General features: G+C 41.6%; 1 protein-coding gene across 1 annotated transcript in view; it reads left to right on the forward strand.

Annotated features, from left to right (window-relative positions):
- The first annotated feature begins 492 nt into the window (after nt 1–492).
- Nucleotides 493–20,602, forward strand: part of LOC131328629 (protein STRUBBELIG-RECEPTOR FAMILY 3-like) — a 29,051-nt gene continuing 8,941 nt past the window's right edge. The window contains exons 1-9 of the mRNA XM_058361547.1: nt 493–653; nt 736–807; nt 16,562–16,627; nt 16,750–16,821; nt 16,914–16,985; nt 17,074–17,145; nt 17,223–17,288; nt 17,433–17,498; nt 19,110–19,638. Coding sequence (XP_058217530.1) covers nt 493–653; nt 736–807; nt 16,562–16,627; nt 16,750–16,821; nt 16,914–16,985; nt 17,074–17,145; nt 17,223–17,288; nt 17,433–17,498; nt 19,110–19,638 — 1,176 coding nt within the window. The remainder of the gene's footprint in view (nt 654–735; nt 808–16,561; nt 16,628–16,749; nt 16,822–16,913; nt 16,986–17,073; nt 17,146–17,222; nt 17,289–17,432; nt 17,499–19,109; nt 19,639–20,602) is intronic.

Here is a 20,602-nt window from a genome sequence, read left to right on the forward strand (position 1 = left end):
TTCTTTGAGGGAATAAAAACATCACTTGCAGCAGGAATCAACACAAGGATTATAAGAATCACAAGACACACCCAGCTTTTCGCCTCCATCCTACTTAGATTTATCCCTATTAAGAACAGCCATGGCCACACCCAGAGACAGGACATGAGAATCATCCTTCCCAAGCTAGAACCATTAACAGCAGCCTGAATCCCATCTGGAGTTAAGAAATGAGAACAAATAACCTTCTTCCCAGAGAACGGTTACCTTCGGAATAAATAGTGGGGGAAACACCCCAAGGGCTTCCACCTTTTACTATAGTAGTAGATACGTTCTGAAATCTCTTGCATGGTGTACTTTCTCCTGCTTTCTCTTTTTTCTCAGCTCAGAAAATGAGATGGGACTCATTTTGTCTGTATTTGCACATTTCCAAAAATAGTGGCTCTTATTCTTTCTTTCGGTGACGACTTAATGCGATGTCTTTTTTGTTTGTAAATTTCTCTGACTAATGTCATGTTGATGATATTGTTTTATTTTGGATCAGTGTTTGCTATTAATAGTCTGTGCGCTGCGCTCGGATATCCCGCTATTCCTGGCTGGATTGCTATAGGTGGGGATCCATGCGATGGCACATGGCAAGGCGTTCGATGTGACTCTGATCTAATAGTTTCAATGTATGGTAAACTTTTTTGTTTCAATCTTGAATAGACAATGCTGATGTTGACTTTTAACAACGATGTTTTCTTGTTTTTATAGAACTCTAGTTGGCGCAAATTTGGGTGGACAGCTGGGAGACAACTTGGGTTCTTTTACTGCTCTGCAAGAACTGTAACTCTCTCTCTCTCTCTCTCTCGGTACATAGCATCGTCATGACTTAATAGATTTGTTCTTGTAAGTTCCTTGAAAGTTATGGAGTAATAATTTGTTGCCAATTGGGGTCTTCACAGATTGGTTTGTAGGGTTCGAGATGAACTGGTGAACCAACAACCTAAAGAAATTGTAAAATTAGACGATAGAATTGAGTCCCCAAAAGTTAGGGTTATTTTCTCATTACGTTCAGTTATACAAGAGTAAAGGAATAATTACATACTACACCCTTATCTACTAATCTATTTACATAAGAGATTAATTATACACTAATCGCACACTACACCCGTAACTTAACACTCCCCCTCAAGTTGGTGCAAAGATATCAATCAAGCCCAACTTGAATACAATGGGGTGGAAACTCTTGCTACCTAGTCCTTTTGTGAATATGTCAGCTAATTGATCTTCAGATCTCACAAAAGACAGACATATCAAACCCTAGCTCAGCTTTTCCTTAATGAAGTGCCTGTCAATCTCTATATGCTTCGTTCTGTCATGTTGAACAGGATTATGAGCAATATTGATGGTAGCTTTATTGTCATAGTAGAGTTTCATAGGGCCATTATCAGAAAGTCTCAAATCACGTAATAAGGTTTGGAGCCACAAGAGCTCACAAACACCATGTGCCATAGCTCTATACTCAGCTTCTGCACTAGACCTAGCGACCATAGATTGCTTCTTACTCCGCCTAGTAATCAAATTCCCCCCTCGGAAAGTACAGTAGTCAGAAATAGAGCGTCTATCATCCACAGAACCAACCCAGTCGGCATCAGTAAATGCCTTCAACCGCAGGTGACCATATTGGAGAATAGAATTCCTTTCCCTGGAGTTGATTTGAGATACCTCAAGATAAAAATAAACTGCATCCAGATGTGAAGTACGAGGATTGTGCATAAACTGACTAACAACACCCACTGCATAAGTAACATCTGGTTGGGCGTGAGCTAAGTATATTAGTCAACCTACAAGTCGCGAATACCTATCCTTATTAGTGCGTTCCCCTACATCTCCACTAAGATGATGATTCACCTAAATAGGAGAAATTGCAAGTCTACAACCCAACATACTTGTTTCTTCCAAAAGATCAAGTATATACTTCCGTTGGGAGATAAAAATACCTCTATCAGACCTTGCCACTTCCATTCCAAGAAAGTATCTCAGTGGTCCCAAATCTTTAATCTCAAATTCTTGAGCCAGACTATACTTAAGATTGAGAATCTCAGCCACATCATTGCCTGTCATTATTATATCAACATAAATAATAAGGATATCAATCTTACTAGCACCTCCCTTGATGAACATAGTATGATCTGCATGGCTCTGTTTGTAACCAAACCTCAACATAGCCTTTGAAAATCTGCCAAACCAAGCTCTAAGTGATTGCTTCAACCCATAAAGAGCCTTTTTCAATCAGCACACCTTTCCCTCAGTCTCGGAGGAAGAAAAACTTGGTGGTACATCTATATATACCTCCTTTTCTAACTCCCCATGAAAGAATGCATTTTTCACATCAAACTGGTGAAGAGGCCAATTCAAATTGGTAGCACAAGAAAGTAGAGCTCGCACACTGTTTATCTTTGCTACTGGAGCAAACGTCTCCTCATAGTCAATACCATAGGTTTGAGTAAAACCCTTGGCAACAAGTCTTGCCTTGTATCTCTCAACTGTACCATCAGCATTTTGCTTGATAGTGACAATCCACTTGCATCCCACTGATTTCTTTCCATCTGGGAGTGACACTAGCTCCCAAGTGCCATTCTTTTTCAAAGCCGTCATCACCTCTACCATAGCTCCTTTCCACTCAGATATCATGAATGCATCCTGCCAATTCTGTGGGATAGATATAGGAGAAAGAGATGAAACAAAGGCATGATACGAAGGAGATAAACGATCATAAGAGACATACTGGGAAATGGGATAATGAGTACATGATCTTACACCTTTCCGAAGAGCAACATGAAGATTATCGGGATCAATAATATGAGGTTCAATGGGAGAAGATTCATTACCAAATGAGTCAGCTGGGGAGTCCGAAACTGAAGTAGGGAATGGTGATTGGCAAGGTGGCAATACACATGAAGATTTGCCTTTATTTTGATACATTGCCAAGGTAGTAGGCCATTCACTTGGTCTGATACGCCTGTTTCCATCCACTCGTCCACCAATGTTCTGTTTTGCACTATCAACAGACATAGGTTCCACTCTAGGCTTCTCCTTCTCCCCCTCACTACGAAAAGGAAGTGAGAAAGACCATGATCCCTGATTCTGAAACACCTTTTCCTCCCTTATCTCTTACTGACTAACATGCTCCCCCTGAAGAGATGAAGTGGAGGGAGAGAAAAAAGACGTAGTTTCTCAAAAAGTGACATCCATAGAGACAAAAAACTTCCTAGAGTGAGGATCATAACATTTATAACCCTTCTGGGTAGGAGAATACCCAACAAACACACATTTATGGGCTTTAGGACCTAACTTACCACCCGAAGGGTGAAGAGCATGAACAAAATACACACACCTAAACACTCTAGGGGGAAGAGTCAGGACACGAGAACTATTAGGGAGACACTTAATAGGAGTTTTAAAGTGGAGAACACTGGATGACATACGGTTGATAAGACGCTTCTCCCCATAAATATTTGGGAACATTCAAGGTGAACAAAAGAGAGCGAGCAACCTCAGCAAGATGACAATTTTTGCGTTCAACAACTCCATTTTGTTGTGGAGTGTCAACACTAGTTGTTTGAAAAAGAATACCATTTTCATCCAGAAAAGCCCTAAAATTCCTATCGATATACTCAGTGCTATTGTCACATGAAAAGATTTAAAACAAGAAAAGACTTCACTTTTTGACTTAAGTAAATACACCCAACTGACACGAGAATAACAATCAATAAAAGTGACAAACTACCAAAAATCTTTAAGAGAGGTAACAGGGGAAGGACCTTAAACATCAGAATGAATAACCATAAAAGGAGAGGCACTCCGTTTATTAATAGGTGCATAAATCAAACGTTTATGTTTTCCAAGCTCACAGGTTTCATAAAAAAATTGACTCCTAGAACAATGTTTAATTAAACTAGGGAAAATTTCTCCTTAATCCTAAAAGAGGGATGACCCAATCTACGGTGCTACTGATATAACATAGAAAGAGCTGAACTCGTATTTGTTTGCAGAGCAAGACCACATGACATGTGCAAATGAGGTGTAGACTCCAAAAAATAGAGGTCATCCTGTGCTTTACCACTGTCAATTACTTTGCTCGTGTCCAGTTTGTGAAAAACACAATGAGTAGGAAAAAAGGTCACCGAACAATTTGCAGAATGAGTAAGACTACTAACGGACAGAAGGTTAGTGGCAAAGTTGGGAATATGTAGAACGGAAGAGGGGGAAATAGAGGGAGAATAGTGAACAAAACCTTTCCCTGAAATAGCAGAGAATGATCCATCTGCTATTCTGACCTTATCCTTACCAGAATAAGTAGAGTAAGAATCAAATACAGAGGAACAACTTGTCATATGATTTGAAGCACTGAAATCTATAATCCAAAGAATAGCAGAAGAGGCAGTAAATGCACTAGCCGGAATACCTGTGTGAGCAAAATAGAATGAAGTGAAAGTGGGAGCTGTAGTAGATGGAGAATCATCCCGAGCCATTAGGCGCTTGAGATCTTGCATCTCCCCCTGAGAAAATCCACTAACATGATCAGAAGACGCCTGAACCCAGTACTGAACCCAGAATCAGGCAAGGTAGCAACTGTAGACTCCGAAACATGGGCCTGGGCTTGAGTACGCAAGAGACCGCGGTCGCGACAACTGCGTCCACCCCCTCGCTCACGAGAGGGATGACCATGTAACTTCCAACAAAAATCTCTGCTATGGCCGGTGATGTGGCAATGATCACATCGGAGTGACTCACAATCAATAAGCCCACTGCTAGCACCAATCTGTGACTTACCACTTTGTGGAACAAGCCCACCACTAGAACCAAACTGACCCTGAGGAATGACAACCAAGGAAGAACGATCAGAAGTAGGAGTATGCACCATAGCACCCCTCCTACTCTCCTCCTGCTGAACAATGGCATAGTCTCTCCTGAAGACAGAAACAAAACACGACCCGACACCTACACTCTAATCGGATCATATTTCACATCAAGACCAGCAAGAAAGTCATAAACACGCTCTTTCTCTATCCTTTTCAGCCATTAGCAGCATCAACAGCACAAACAGCCTGAAACCCTTGATAATAATCAAATTCCTGCCATGCTCCACTCAAGTCCACGAAAAACACGACGACGGATCAATGATTTTGTTCTAATGTACGAAGTCTCTTCCTCAACTCAAAACACTATGCATCATTACCTTGCTGAGAATAGGTTTGGGTTGCAGTAGTCCAAATCTGATGTGGAGTATCAAGAAGCAGGAAAGTATGGTGAATATCAGCTCTCATAGAGTTAAACAACCAGGTGGAGTAACAGGGCCGTAACAGGGCCCTCAATGAACTCTGACATCCCTTTGGCCTCAATAGCCAAAGTTTGAGGCCAAAGTAAAAGTACGAGACCAAATCAAATAGTTGGTACCATCCAACTTAATATGACACATATCCAGAGAATAGTTATCCGGAGTCCCTACACAACTCAACTCATCCTTTGTACTAGCGGAAGCTTTTTGTTTCTCCTTTGACATTTTAACAGACAGAGCAGCAAAAGATTACGGAAAAAAAAATCTCAAACAGTCACATCCGAGACGAACCCTGAGGAAGCTCAAGCCCTAAACTCAATTTCGAGTGCCAAGAAATAGATCAGAGACCTTTACCACAGTTTCGAGTCCCAAAAGAAGACCAATCAGTCGTTTCGAGTTCTGAAATGGCTGAATCAAGTGCCGAAAGGGGTTGTCTGAGATCGAAATCCACCTGCGAGTCTGACCAGTCTATTCTGAGTGCAAACAGTAGTAGCCGGATGTTGTACAGTGGTCGCCGGAGATCGGCGATGGTCGACGATGACTGGCGAGGGCTGGTGAGTGGTCTACGTACATCGGTGGGGCTGTTAGAAGTCCAGAAGTGGTGTGTCGTTGCTGTCAGAAGAGATACGAGGAAGAAAAAAGGACAAGGCCAACTGGGTCATCGTTGGAAAAGCTGATCGAAGGGCAAACGCTAATTGTAGACACAGCCGTGATTGATCAACCACGGCAAGCCTGATCGACGACTAAGAAAAAGAGCCCTAGGCATCGTGGAGCTCTATTACCATGTAAAATTAGACGATAGAATTGAGTCCCCAAAAAAGTTGGGGTTATTTTCTCATTACGCTCAGTTATACAAGAGTAAAGGAATAATTACATATTACATCCTTATCTACTAATCTATTTACATAAGAGATTAATTATACACTAATCGCACACTACACTCGTAACTTAACAGAAATTAATATCATATAGAACCAAACGGAACCAGACCAAAATGCAAAAACCTATTAGGTTTTGGATTGGTTCCACTCTTCCGTGCTAAAATGTTTGCCACTATATCGAGACTACCAGTTTAACGAAAATAGAACCTTCTATTGAGGCATTTAGAAAACCCAAACCCATACTTTGAACTTTCAGAATATTCTCCAAATGGGCTTTTGTACAAGGTGTAGAGTTCTAGGCTTTTAGCATATGTTGATTTTGTAATGTAGAAACTAATTAGTCTGCAAAAGCAACTTCTTTCACGTATATCAAGTGCACTGATCATAGCCATGGTAGCAGTTCTTGGCTGTTGAGTTTAGGCAGCTAGTGCTATGGAACTCATGTGCAGTCGGCTCATGATGCACCGAGTCTTTCATCCACATTGATAAGGGGTGAATTCTCTTAATTAGTACAGGGCGGCCTAGATAACGACTACAATGGTCTAGTTTTTGGCGTGATATTCTCTACGTAATTACGCTTTAGCATCTACTTCTGGATCTGCTATCTCTGCTACCGTAGCCTTGGCTGCTGTCTCTGCTGCCCATACCTTCGTCGCTGTCTTCACCTATGCAACTACTGTCTCTGCTGCTTTTGTGAGGTCAACTACTTGATCTTGATCTGTAAAGGATACTTAGTGAGATGCTGAAACAATATCCTTCCCAATCACCTCCCCAGCCCTCTTGAAAAAGCCAGCAGAATACCCATCTGTCCCTGGAGCCTTATTGGCTTTCAGTGACTGGAAAACTATTAGTAGTTGAAATATCTTGCATGAACAAATAAAACTTTTGGTCATAGTGTGTTTAGAATATGATTTTAAGGGTGTCCGCGAGAAATTGGTAAAAAAAATAATCGAGAATGGCTTGATTTGAGCAGTTTTTTATTGAACCGTTCAATAAAATTCAATAAAAAATTGTTCGGATGAAGCCCATTCCGGACATTTTTTTTGCTGATTTCTCGCGGGTACCCTTAAAATCACGTTCTGATTATATTGAGTGGCTCGGATAATATATATATATATATTCCCGATCGAATTTTGATGATCCGAGCCGCTCAATGCGATCAGAACGTGATTTTAAGGGGAACTCGCAAGAAATCAGCAAAAAAAATGACTGGGAAGGGCTTGATCCGAACAGTTTCGAATAATTTTTTATTGAACGGTTCAAATAAAAACTGCTCAAATCAAGCCTTTTCCGGTCATTTTTTTTGCTAATTTCTCGTGAGCACCCTTAAAATCACATTCTGCACACATTGAACCGTTCGGATCATAAAAATTCAATCGGGAACTTTGAGATTTTGGGGGTGGTGTTTTTTTGGGTGTTTCTTGAACACCCCCCCCTCCCCACACACACACACACACACATACATATATATACACTGTTTGTTTCAGATGAGGGGGTCCTCATTTTAGTTCAAATGCGGACCCCCCTTTTCCGATCGAATTTCGATGATCAGAGCCGCTCAATGTGTTCAGAATGTGATTTTAAAGGTACTCGTGAGAAATCGGCAAAAAAATGACCGGGAATGGCTTTATCCGAACAGTTTTTTATTGAACGGTTCAAATAAAAACTGCTCAAATCAAGCCCTTCCCATTCATTTTTTTTTTTTGCCAATTTCTCACGGGTACCCTTAAAATCACGTTCTGATCACATTGAGCAGCTCCGATCATCGAAATTTGATCGGGAAGCAGGAGTGATACATGTGTAGTTACCCCTATTTAGGGGAGAGATGTTGAAAAATTCAATTGGCTCCATGATTGAAAAAGAGAAGGTTTAATTTATGGAAACTTCCCACTAGCGCCCATGTTTTTGAGTGAAATTTTCTCAATCAATTTGAATTAGAGAGTGGAAATGGCGCCAAGGTTGTAGGGAGTAATTTTTTCTCCTTCCTTTTTCAGTGCCTGACGAGAAATTTCTCAATCGCTTATACAACAAGATAAGGAATTGAATATGGTGCCAATGTTTGATTGTTGGATTTCTATCTTGTATTGCTCGTTTTGCAACAAGAAATATAAGTACAGTAACACTAATCCTTGGAGGGGAAAATGTGGAAAATTAACACCAAGTCAATGCAATAATGTGGTATTATTGATATTGTACTAATATTGATCTCCATGGAGTTGAAATCAAGAATCAATGCTACTATTCATTGAATCTGACATTAGTCCATGTGGCTGGATAGACCAAAACACTTGATTGAGAGTGTGAGGCCAATCACTATTATTTACCAATGAGGACAGGTGTATGATCGAGTTATTTTCTTGAGTACGTTTATTGTGAAATTATTGTGATTCATTGTTCTCTATTTGAACATATTACTCTTGTCATATTGTATACTTCGAGATATTTTTTCGTTTTCAATTGCGAGACTAGTGGCAACCTTATTGGGGAAGCATGCGGATTATTTGTTTGGATTATTTGTTTAGAGTTCTGGAGAGCTTAGGGCTTCTTTAATTTGGGAATCTAGGGTCCATCGTTAGTGATTTTTTAGAGACTCAATTGGAATATGAGGATATTAGTGATTTGTTACTTTTGGATGACGAACTATTCAGGTCGTCATATTTGCCTTGGTAATCAGAGCATTGGCATTAACTCATACATGAGGCTGGTGGATGTGTGATTTTTTCGGGTTATAAGAGTGGTCATGATCTTGAACTGGGGAGATTGTGACATCCTCATATTTATTAGTAGCCATTCGCATTCATTTGGGCATTGGTGGAAGTTGCAGTAAAATTAGGGTTAGATTAGTTACAACCCATGTATTTTGTGGGAAGGATAAGAAGCAAGGTTGTTAATACTGTTCCGTACCGGCTGCTATAGTCACATTTTAGCTATATTCCATTACTCTGGTCTTCTGATTCCTTATGGCTATTCTCAGACTGTTCTAGCGTACCAGTGTGTTCTCGGTCGTACCGGATCGTCTCGGTTGGTACCGGCCATTAGTAGATCTATGCGGAGGATGTAGATTTGTTGAACGGAGTGGGGCTCCTCGTTGCTGGAGAAGAAGCAAGTAACAGAAGGGAGGATGTAGATTTGTTGAACGGAGTGGGGCTCCTCGTTGCTGGAGAAGAAGCAAGTAATAGAAGAGACAGAAAGTCTGCCAATTTTCCAATTTTCTCTTTACAGCTATTGTAGGGAGGTATTCCCAAGCAAGTAAAAGTAACACCCGAGCACGTGACACGAGAGGTCAATGATATAGGTCGACCGGACCACTCTCCTGAGCAGTTTGGTGGTCGGCGGCACAGGTGAAACGGTACGAGAGGCCAGTAACAAGCATGAGCTGTTCGGCCATGAGATGGCCAAAAAGAAGAAGAGTCTTGTCTTATGTTGCCATAAGTGATCAGGCGGTGAAAGTATTCTGGAAGATCCCGGTACAGCTGTACTCCGCAATGGAGTAAGATTTCACGAATAAAGGATCTGCGTAAGACTCCCAATAAGGAAAGGGTGTTCGGCCCATTATGAAAAGGATTCTTATATGGACAGAAAAGGCAATTCGATAAGGGAGAGAAAATCCTTTGTATTCTGGATTTCCTATACGAGATAGGAAATCTAGGGCAATTGGGATGTTTGGGTTGCAAGCAAATGAACGTCTATATAAACGAGGTAAACCTAAAGGTGAAAGGTACGCACGATATTGCAATACGATTGTTCTCTTACTGATAATTAGGGTTTATTCTAGTACGTGATACTAACTTAAGCATCGGAGGGCCTTTGCCGACGAGAGGCAAACGTGCGTTTTCCCCTGTCTATTTTGCAGCTAGGGTTCCGGCGAATAGCTAGGGTTCAGGCAAGGAGGCACGTGATGCCATACATTCTAAAAAGCTTCTACAAGCACTAAGTGGATTTTTCCTCGGTGGGAAATGAAAGAATTCCATCTGAAACCATGACGGAAAACGATCCTAAAGCACCACACGTTCTTACGAAGGACACGTTCAATCCTGAGGGTGGTGGAGATAAGCTTCCCCCCCCAGCTCCGAAAAAGCTGCCTGGGGAAAGGAAGACTGGAACGATCCAGGCAGGCCGCTTGTTGGGCTTTCCCAACGATTCTAGGATTAAAGATAAGGGGACTGCCATAGGGTCCACCCGAAGGGAGGAATCCCGACGAAGAGACGGGTGGGCACTCGAAGGGTGTCCGGAGTCATGGCGATATCCTGGACAAGAACAGGTAGGATATCGAGGAGTACGCCTGCCTGATTAGACAGAAAGAACAAAAGATTCGTGAACTGGAATGAATCAAGGAACACCCCGAGGACTCCGGGATCCCACGAGAAAAATCCCGAGGAGGAAGCCTAGCATTGGAGTATAAGAAGGCCTCTTCACTAAAAAGAAAGAACAAGAGCAGGAGTCGAACTCTAGAACGGAAAAGGACTTCTTCACGAAAAAGAGGAAGTAGGAGTAGGAGCCGAACTCCAGAAGACAAACATCATAGGGAAACGTGCAAGAGACTTGATTCTGATTACGAAAGGGAGAAAGCACGGGAAGCAGCAACACGAAAGGCTGAGGGGCATGAAGTAGGAACTGCAAGAGAAGTAGCACGAAAGGCCCTTAAGAACATCGTTTCCTCTACTTTGTCTAGAAAATTACATGAGGCAATACTGCTGAGCAGGGTAAAGCACAGCCCGTTCGTGCTCTACCAGATAGATGCGGATCCTGTGAATCATATACAGCACTACCAGCAGGCCATGTTCATGCATGTAGGGGATGATGTGATCATGTGCAATATGTTCCCCTTGAGCCTAGGAAAGGTGGCTTTGGCATGGTTTCACAAGTTGGTCCCAAACTCCATACAAAACTAGGAACATATGGCCAAGGAATTCACTGCTCTGTTCTTGACGAGCAGAAGGGCACAGAAGACCTTCGAGGCCCTCTCCGATATGAAACAGGGAGAGAATGAGCCGATCAGGGAATATGCCAAGAAGTTTTGGGAGATGTTCAATGAGAATGAATGTTGTAGCGAGGAGTATGCGATTGCGACATTCAAAATCATGACTACCTGTTCGGGGAGAATTACGCCGATCACTGAGTTCAGTGGATACCGTGGCGAAGATGATGGAACGAACTGAACAACATGCCCGAATAGAGGATGATATACTTCAAGAAGAAGGCAAACTTGCCACCGAACAAGGCAAGGGGTCCACGAAGAGGATAGAAAGGGCGGAGCCCAAGAGTTATAAAGAAAGAAACGAGTATGGGCAGGCTAAGAAGGAGCCATACAAAGAAAAACAAGGCCCTGATCCTAAGTCCTTCTTTGCAATAACCACAGTTTTCAAAGAGCCAATCTACAGAATTCTTTATCGAATAAAGAATCGCTCATATTTCAAATGGCCGCCGAGAATGGGAGGAGATAAGGATGCAAAAAGGGCTACGAACCAGCACTGTATTTACCATAAGGATTGGGGCCACATGACTGAAGATTGTGAAATGTTTAAAAAGCATCTGGACGATCTAGTGAAGCAAGGGTACCTTGGTGAGTTTGTCCAGGAGGAACCCAAGGACGCTGCCAGAGTAATGGAGTTGGATTACAAACAGAATCCAAAGGGAGTGATCCATATGATACATGGGTTGGCAACTCCTTACACAAGGAATGAGGTTAGGCTTTTCTAGAGGCAAGTGAAGCACGACCAGCATGTCATGAAGTTGGGAAAGAAAAGAGGCCGTGAAGACGGAGAGTGTGACAAAGGCATAGTCTCCACGGATGACGACCTAGGAGGAGTCCAGGTCCCGCACAACAATGCTCTGGTCATAACCCTACGGATTGGGGGCTATGATATTGAGAGGATCCTAGTATACTCCGGGAGCTGTACAGAGGTTTTGTACTATGAGGCATTCAAGAAATTGGGACTGACACAGGTGGATCTGGTACAGTCAATAATCCCACTAGTCAGCTTTAGTTCAGGAGCAGTCTGGCCCTTGGGAAAGGTAACGCTACCTGTTCGGGTAGGATTAGTGGTGTTGCGAACCAACTTTCTGGTAGTAGACGTGTCACCTTCCTATAAAGTGATTATTGGGAGGACGTGGTTGCACAAGATGAGAGCAGTCTCCTCCACCTATCACTCGATGGTGAAGTTTGTGGGGTCCAATGGAGTTGAAAAAATTTGGGGCAATCAGAAGGTGGCGCTGCTTAATTTCAATAATCAAGAAGGCCCCGAAAGCCCATTTAGTCCAGATAGTGGAGGTCACTGATCAACCGACCATTGAGGATGTTGGAGGAGACCCTGTCAAGAAGGTGGTAGAAGGCCCGAAGAAACTCCAGATCAACGAGAATGATCTTGAGAGATATTTCTTGATCAGGGAAACCTTGGACAAAGGTGAGGAGGATGAATTGTTGGAATTTTTGAAGGGACACATCGACATGTTTGCATGGGTACCCGAAGAGATACCCAGGGTGGATGCAGACGTGATATGCCATCACTTGAATGTAGACCCCCAACACCAGCCCGTAATTCAGAAAAAGAGAAGATCAGCTATACAACACGTAGACGCTGTCATAGAGGAGGTTGATTGATTGCTGGAAGCCAAGGCGATACGAGAGGTCTATTATCCAGAATGGCTGTCCAACACTGTGGTCGTAAAGAAGAACGGGAAGTGGCGGGTTTGTGTGGATTTCACAGACCTGAACAAAGCTTGCCCAAAAGACAGCTTTCCAGTCCCAAGGATAGACCAGTTGGTGGATGCTATGGCGGGGTATAGGAGGATGATTTTCCTCGATGCACACCGAGGATACCACCAGATTGCTATGTTCGGGCCCGATCAGGAAAAGAATTCATCATGCCGCGAGGGCTATATTGCTATAATGTTATGCCCTTTGGACTGAGGAATGCCGGAGCACCGTACCAGAGATTGGCAACAACCATGTTCAAAAAATTGCTCGCCAAGACAATGGAGGTGTACATAGATGACATGGTGGTAAAGAGTAAGGAGAAACAAGACCACCCGGCGGATCTCAAGGAGGCCTTCGAAATCCTAAGGAAGCACAAACTGAAGCTCAATGCCTTGAAGTGTGCGTTCAGAGTTAGTTCTGGAAAATTCTTGGACCACCTTGTGACTATAAGAGGGATAGAGGCAAACCCTGACCAGATAGAAGCTTTGAAGAATTTGCAAAGCCCGAAGACCACAAAGGAGGTCTAGAGGCAAACTGGGATGGCAATAGCCTTGAATCGGTTCATTAGCCAGTCAAGCGACAAGTATAGACCCTTCTTCCAGTTACTGAAGAAAAGAGAGGGATACGAATGGGGAGCAGAATGCGAGCAAGCCTTCCAAGAGTTAAAGAAGTACTTGTATACGGCGCCGTTGCTATCCATCCCAGAGCCAGGTGAGCCTTTGGTTTTGTACTTAGCAGTATCCGAGCATGCAGTAAGTGCAGTACTGCTAAAAAGCAAGGGATTCGAACAAATCCCAGTATATCATGTAAGCAAGACAATGCTCGATGCAGAAACAAGATATTTGCCCCTTGAGAAGTTGGTCTTGGCACTAAGAACTGCTGCAAGGAAGCTGCCGCACTACTTTCAGAGCCGCAAGATAGTGGTATACACTGAGTTCCCATTGAAATCTCTGCTCCGAAAAACAGATTTCTCGGGAAGAATATCGAGGTGGTTTGTAGAGTTGAGTCAATATGATATTGACTTCCAGCTGCGAACTGCAATCAAAGGACAAGTTCTAGCAAAATTTGTTTCAGAGTTTTCACCAACAGTGGCCCCGCTGCCTCCTCCGAGCAAAGAGCAGACATCCAAAGCGCCCACGAGATGGAGGCAATTGCAGGCCGAGCAGGATCCGAAGGAATGGAAGTTATTCGTGGATGGATTAGCCTGCAACACTGGGTCAGGGATTGGAGTGGTGCTTTGCCCTCCTGAGTGAGCGATGTTGGAGTTATCCATTCGGCTGGGTTTTAGTGCATCAAATAATGTGACGGAGTACGAGGTAGGCACTTCTGGCAGGCTTGAGGAGTGCAAGGACGCTCAAAGTAAAAGCAATACGAATATATTGTGATTCTCAACTTGTAGTGAATCTGTTGTCCAGGGAATATGAAGCACAGAATGAGAAAATGGCAGCTTATGTGGAGGCGGCCAAGGATTTGCTGGACACCTTTGAAAAGGTGTACATTGAGCAAATAAGCTCGGGTCAGAATGCCCATGCTGATTTTTTGGCTTGGTTAGCTGCTGCTGTCCCCGCCGAGTTCAAGAGGAAGGTGACAACTGACTATCTTGTCAAGCCGAGCATCAGCAAGGAGGTGAGCTTGGTCTTGGACGTGAACCGAGGTCCAAGTTGGATGGACCCAATTGTGGAGTACCTACCTAATGGGACACTCCCAGTAGTTAAAAAAGAGGCTCACAAGATAAAGACGAAGGTAAACCTAAAGGTGAAAGGTACGCACGATATTGCAATACGATTGTTCTCCTACTGATAATTAGGGTTTATTCTAGTACGTGATACTAACTTGGGCATCGGAGGGCCTTTGCCGACGAGAGGCAAAGGTGCGCTCACCCCTGTCTGTTTTGCAGCTAGGGTTCTGGCGAACAGGTAGGGTTCAGGCAAGGAGGCACATGACGTCGTATGTCTCAAAAAGCTTCTACAAGCACTAAGTGGATTTTTCCCACTTACAGCTATCATAGCCTAGCCTAGCTTGTGTAGTGTACCTTAATAATTACTCCTGGCAGAGCAGCAAAATAGGTTTTTGTGCTTTTGCTGTGATTTTTTTTTAGGTTTTTTTTACCGTGGTTTTATGGATAACGAGAGAGTATAAGTACTGTATATTGATTTCTTATCCTAATTCTTTAATTAAATATACATTTTTTTAGTTAAAAAGTTTGTAGTGGCAAATACGAAATGTACCGGTGCATATCGTACTAGTAGAGAACCTTGGTAAGAAGAGTGTTTGGAGTTTTTTGTTTGAATAGGTCGTCCATAACATATGAGAAATGGGCCACGTGATTTTCAGCTATGGTTTTGCCATGGGTTGATGTAGAATCTTGACATCTTATATATAATTTAAGGTGGCATTGGTTTGAAGTGCCTTGCGAGTTCATTTGTGTGTGAAAGTAGTAATGGACATTCGGGATGAAATATAGGTCACACAACTCCTGTCAGGCTTGCGAAATGTACACCAGCGCCTGAAGTGGCTGATTTGCTGGAATGTTGGATCTCATTCGCGGTTAGCGGAGCTGAGTTAATCGAGTTACGAATCCACTTTCAACGTATGTGAGACCGCAGCGCGTAAATCTCAATGAATTCTGGGTACAGCAGAGCACTACTCGCGTGCATGAGGGAGGTAGATGCAGCATTGTTGCTGCAGGGAATGGATTGCCAGACCTTGATGATATGGCTACATACAGCACTGAACTAAAATTTCTAGATATACAACATAAAGAATATAAATCTGAGAAAATGAATCAGAAGTTACAATTAGTTCAAACTTATGAAATCAAGTTGAAGTGACTTTTAACAAAGTACACATGCACAAGTTTATGTACACATAAAAGGTCTGAGAAGCTCCTGCTCTGTTTCTTTCCATTGGTGATTTGGTGTGACACATCATCGACTAAATGTTACTTTTAAAACTTCTTTCATGACACAGCAGAACGTGGTGTAAAAGAGGAGGTTTCAGAAGCCATCCTTGTGCATTGTCCATTCCCCACTAACCACCAAAGTCCAGCAACATTTTCCATTCCCCACTTGCCGCCAAAGTTCAGCAAGCAAATTTTTCAAGTCACGCCAACACTAACATGTGGTTAAACCCCACCCTAGCTTTCAAAACAGTGGAATTGAAAGTACTTTCCTTTCAACACTCAAAATACTAACCTTACCAAACCCCACACTTGCATAGCTAGCATAGCTAAGTTAAAGGCCCTAAGTTGCAAAACCCAAAATGAATTTCCGATTCATTCTGTATATGTTCCCACAAGGAATTAGCCATTAGAGCATCCATATCCTTGAAACGAGTTGGAGGTGACTTAAAGCAAGAAATTAGCACCATTTGATGGTCATGGCTTCCAGTTTCTTATCGTTTTCCTGATCTAACAAGTTGGTTTTGGGAGGATTCCTTACTTATTCTAGTAAACCCTCATTAGATAGGTAGACCCACCTAGATCAGTTTGGATCTTTCGAACTTGGGTTACTAACGCAATGTTGCCTCTTCATATGACTCATGTTACATGCAAACTGGGGAGGGGTTTCAACAAGCCCTTCCTCTAGATGATAGTGTTTTAGTTTCACTAATTCGAAAGCATATTAATGCTCATCATTTGGTCTCGTTTTTAATGGTTGTGTCATTATTTGTTGGCAGGAGATTGAGCAACAACCATATTGGGGGGAGCATCCCGTCCAATCTTCCGGTTACACTACAAGGCTTGTATGTGCTGCCATAATGAAATTCATTATGTTTGAATCATTTGATTGCATGATCTATAAGTTAGTCGTTCTGCCCATTTACTCATCCAAAAGAAATGTAATGCCGGTCGTTATTCTTGGCAGGTTTCTTTCAGCTAACATGTTAACTGGAAGTATCCCAACTTCCTTGTCCACCCTACAACAATTGTTGGCTTTGTATGTGGTCGCCTTCTTTTTTAGCGTGTAATCAATAATTTGTCATGTTCCCAAAGAGATCGATTTTTTTTATAGTAGCTCGTCTGTTTCAGGTCTTTGAATGGTAACCTACTCTCCGGCGAGATCTTTGATGCATTTCAAGGACTTGCACGGCTGACAAATCTGTAGGGCCTCTACTTCTGGCGCTTTCATAGACGGTTTCACTACCGTTTATTTATGTTATTTACTGATTATCCCTGTAATTTTATGTAGAAATTTAGCTAATAACAATTTTGGGGGCCCCCTTCCATCGTCAATGGAGAGTTTATCATCCTTGACAAGCTTGTGAGTATTTCTCATTGGATCACAATTATTTTCCACTTTCTCAACATCACACATAAGCCTATTATGTCGATTGACAGGGATTTGCAAGATAACCAGTTTTCTGGGGGTCTGGATGTTCTCCAAGATCTTCCCCTGTTAGAGCTGTAATGTTCTCATCCTTCTCAACTTTGAAGTTTATTTTTAAAAATGTCATGATCTAAGGAAAATCTAATTTAAGAAGTTTGTTTGCTGTGATGCTGCAATCTAAGTTGAATTGACGATTTCATTTAACCTCTCTTCTTAAACAGGAACATTGAGAATAACTTATTCAGCGGGCCAATACCTGATAAGTTGTTTAGCATTCCAAACTTCAGGTGAGAGCCATCATATATTGAACATTAGTTTTCTTTTTTTATCGTAAGTTGAAGTCTTGCATTTTGTGGTCTGAAATGAAATTTAAAATGAATGCCTGTTTTAACATGTGAGGTTTCGAAAGACATTTGTATTTTAGTATCACTTGGTGGTTATGCAAAATGCACCACAGAACTATGTTGTCTAAAGAAGTGGGAAGCCCTAAACTCAATACAAAAAAAAAAAAATCGTTTGGGCTTACGCTGGGTACTAAAAACCAGTGGGGGCCTTAAGTTTTGAAGTTTTGGCAGGGCCCTAAGATGGCAGCCTCTTGGGCCTTAACTCATGGCTGATTCTGCTTTGATGGGTGTCGCAATAGCTTTATTTCTATCTGCTATTTTGGAGATTTGTCATTCTTCTGTTTCATTGGATAGAGATGTGGAGGAAGAAGACTTCAAGCCTTAATCTACTTACCTTAATCTTTGTAATCTAATCGGAAATCGCATGGGCTTAATTAGAGAGAGTAGGACCCATTTTGTTTGTCAGTTGAAACATATTATTAACCATCAATGATCTCCCAATCTCCCATAGGCAATAACCACCACTTACAGAATAGGTAGATTTAACCTCATCGGCTACCCTTGTCTCCTACTCGACATATCATAATAGTATTAGATGATGGAGAAATGGACGTGCTATGTAACTATCTCCAAATTTGTGTAGATGATGGAATGAGTTTTTGTATTTTATTTTGTACAGCCTGGTGTTACAACAAGTGCATTCACGACACTTTCGGCCAATTTTTTTCCTAGATATCTTACAAGTTCTCAAGAATCTCTGAAATGTATAAGAAACATTTTGCCATGGTTTCCCTCTTTTTCTTGGAAGATTTGCTAAACTTCAGTAACAATTTATTGAGAAAATGCTTTCTTCAGCAAATAATGTTTCCTGGAAACTAGAGTTCATTTTAGGGCACAAAAAATTCTTACTGCAAAACAAGTACATAACAATGATGTGAACTATTTTTTTATGAAGCTCGATGGGTAATTGTGTTGAAAAGTAGTATGTTCACCATGTTGAAAGATTTATGATTTTAAGGACCACAGAAAACCTTAAATCTGCACTTTTCAGGAAGCTATGAAAACATCCTACTATTTCACATGTTAATGAAATTGTCTAGCAAGCTGGCACATGTAAACCCCGAAGCCATAAAGCTTGCCTGGAAGGTTTAATGTTTCATGAACTGATAATTTACAAAATTCATAGTCCTCAACTAACGCAGTAGCTATGTCTGACCTCTTATTTGAAATCAAACTTTCCGTGAAGTAATCAAATGCAGTTAAATGTGTGATGATATATACAACTTCCAATCTAGTGAAATTGCAATTTATACGGGCAGGTTCTTTTATGCAGAATTGGTCGCATATTTTTTTAAAAATTCTTTTGGGAGCAGTATGTAGAATTATGGGTATCTTTGACAACCAGTCAGTAATATCTGTACTTAAACGACTTATGTTATTATTTCAATGACATGTTTAGAATGTCTTGTTCAAAATAAATTGTTTAGAATGTCTAGAGTGGTGTTTGTGATTATCTTACGCTTCTGCTTGCTAATTTTGATTTTTATCATGCAGAAATGCTGGAAATCCATTTAGCAATACCAATGGTTCATTACCTTCGCCCACATCCCCGTCAACACCGCCTCCAGCACCCACATCCCTGATAGTACCGCCCCCAGCACCACGTCTGAACAGGAAAAAGCATAAATCTACGAAAACAATATCAGCTTCTGTGATGACTCTATTGATAACAATAATAGTATTGTTGTCAGTAGTAGTCTTAGCTTTAACACTTTGGGTTTTTGTTTTCCGTTGTCTGGGAGGGGGAAAACATTCTGATAGAACTTCCCAAGAAGTAGCTCCTCACTTAGACAGTGAAAATAGTCTAAGACAAGAGGGGCCACTAGCTCAAGAAAGAACTCAAAGCCCAGCTGCACCTTCAGAGACGCCGCTTCCGCCTCCGAGACCTATCTGTTCAGACGTTTGTGTGAAGTTTTTCACCCTGGCATCGTTTCAAGAATACACGTGTAATTTTTCTGAAGAAAATTTACGTGGTTCATGCCGTGTTGGAAATCTTTACCGAGCAGAGCTTCCTGATGGAAAGGTTTGGTCCTTGAATTTATTTTTTCCGTTGAGAATGTTTGTTTATTTGTTCCCTGCAGTGTTTTTAGCAGTTTTGTTACTACCATTGACATTTATGGCCTTCTTGTACTAGATTTAGTTATGGTTTACCCGCTTGGCTTCTTATATTGGCACGTCCTTCCTCTCCCAAGTCCTACCCCTTGCAGTGACTATTGGAGTTATTTCTTACTTAATACTCTCTTTGTGGTCAACCCCATCAAAATGTAGGCATGTTTTAGCAATTTATGTAGTTTGGGCACTAAGTAAACAAACATGCATGACGGCATATCTTTGTTCTGAATTAGCTATGCAACCAAACCATGCGAGGAAGGCAAATTCTTTGATCCTTTTAGTTTGTTGCAGGTTGTTCATTTTGCAGAACCTGGTTTATGACGTTAGCTTTATATTTGTTTTTGGTCGTAGGTTGCCCTTTACTCTTTGCTAGCCCTCCTATTGGGCGCTTTTGTATGAGCCTCCTGCTCACATTTGTGCTTTGTTTTTTGCTACTGGAATAACTGAGTTTAATATGACTTTGACCCATCGCCTTACCCAATTGAGCTTGAAGGTGATACCCTAATTAGTTGCACTTGCACCTTTAGCTGACGACTGAGTTTTCAATGCTCAGTCTAACTTCTAAAATTGAAGTCGAATCAAACTGCAATTTTTTTTACCTGGAAAGGTTTATCAAAAATTATCTCCACCATGGCATTTTCATTGGGTTTGAAGCCCTACCTTAATCAACCTTCTTTTCCCGCTCACTTTCTTCAGGAATCTGCTGGATTCAATTACTTTTCCAGAAGTATGATTTGTAAATAACAGTCCATTTAATACTTCTTTCTTAGTTCTCTTTATGTCTAAGCTTGGGATGTATTTGAAGTATTCTCTAATATTGTCATTCTTGGGATAATTGCCAAATTTACATTCTCTCTCATGCTCTAGTTTGTCTC

The sequence above is a fragment of the Rhododendron vialii genome, chromosome 6a (assembly GCF_030253575.1).
Source record: "Rhododendron vialii isolate Sample 1 chromosome 6a, ASM3025357v1".
Classification (NCBI taxonomy): Eukaryota; Viridiplantae; Streptophyta; class Magnoliopsida; order Ericales; family Ericaceae; genus Rhododendron; species Rhododendron vialii.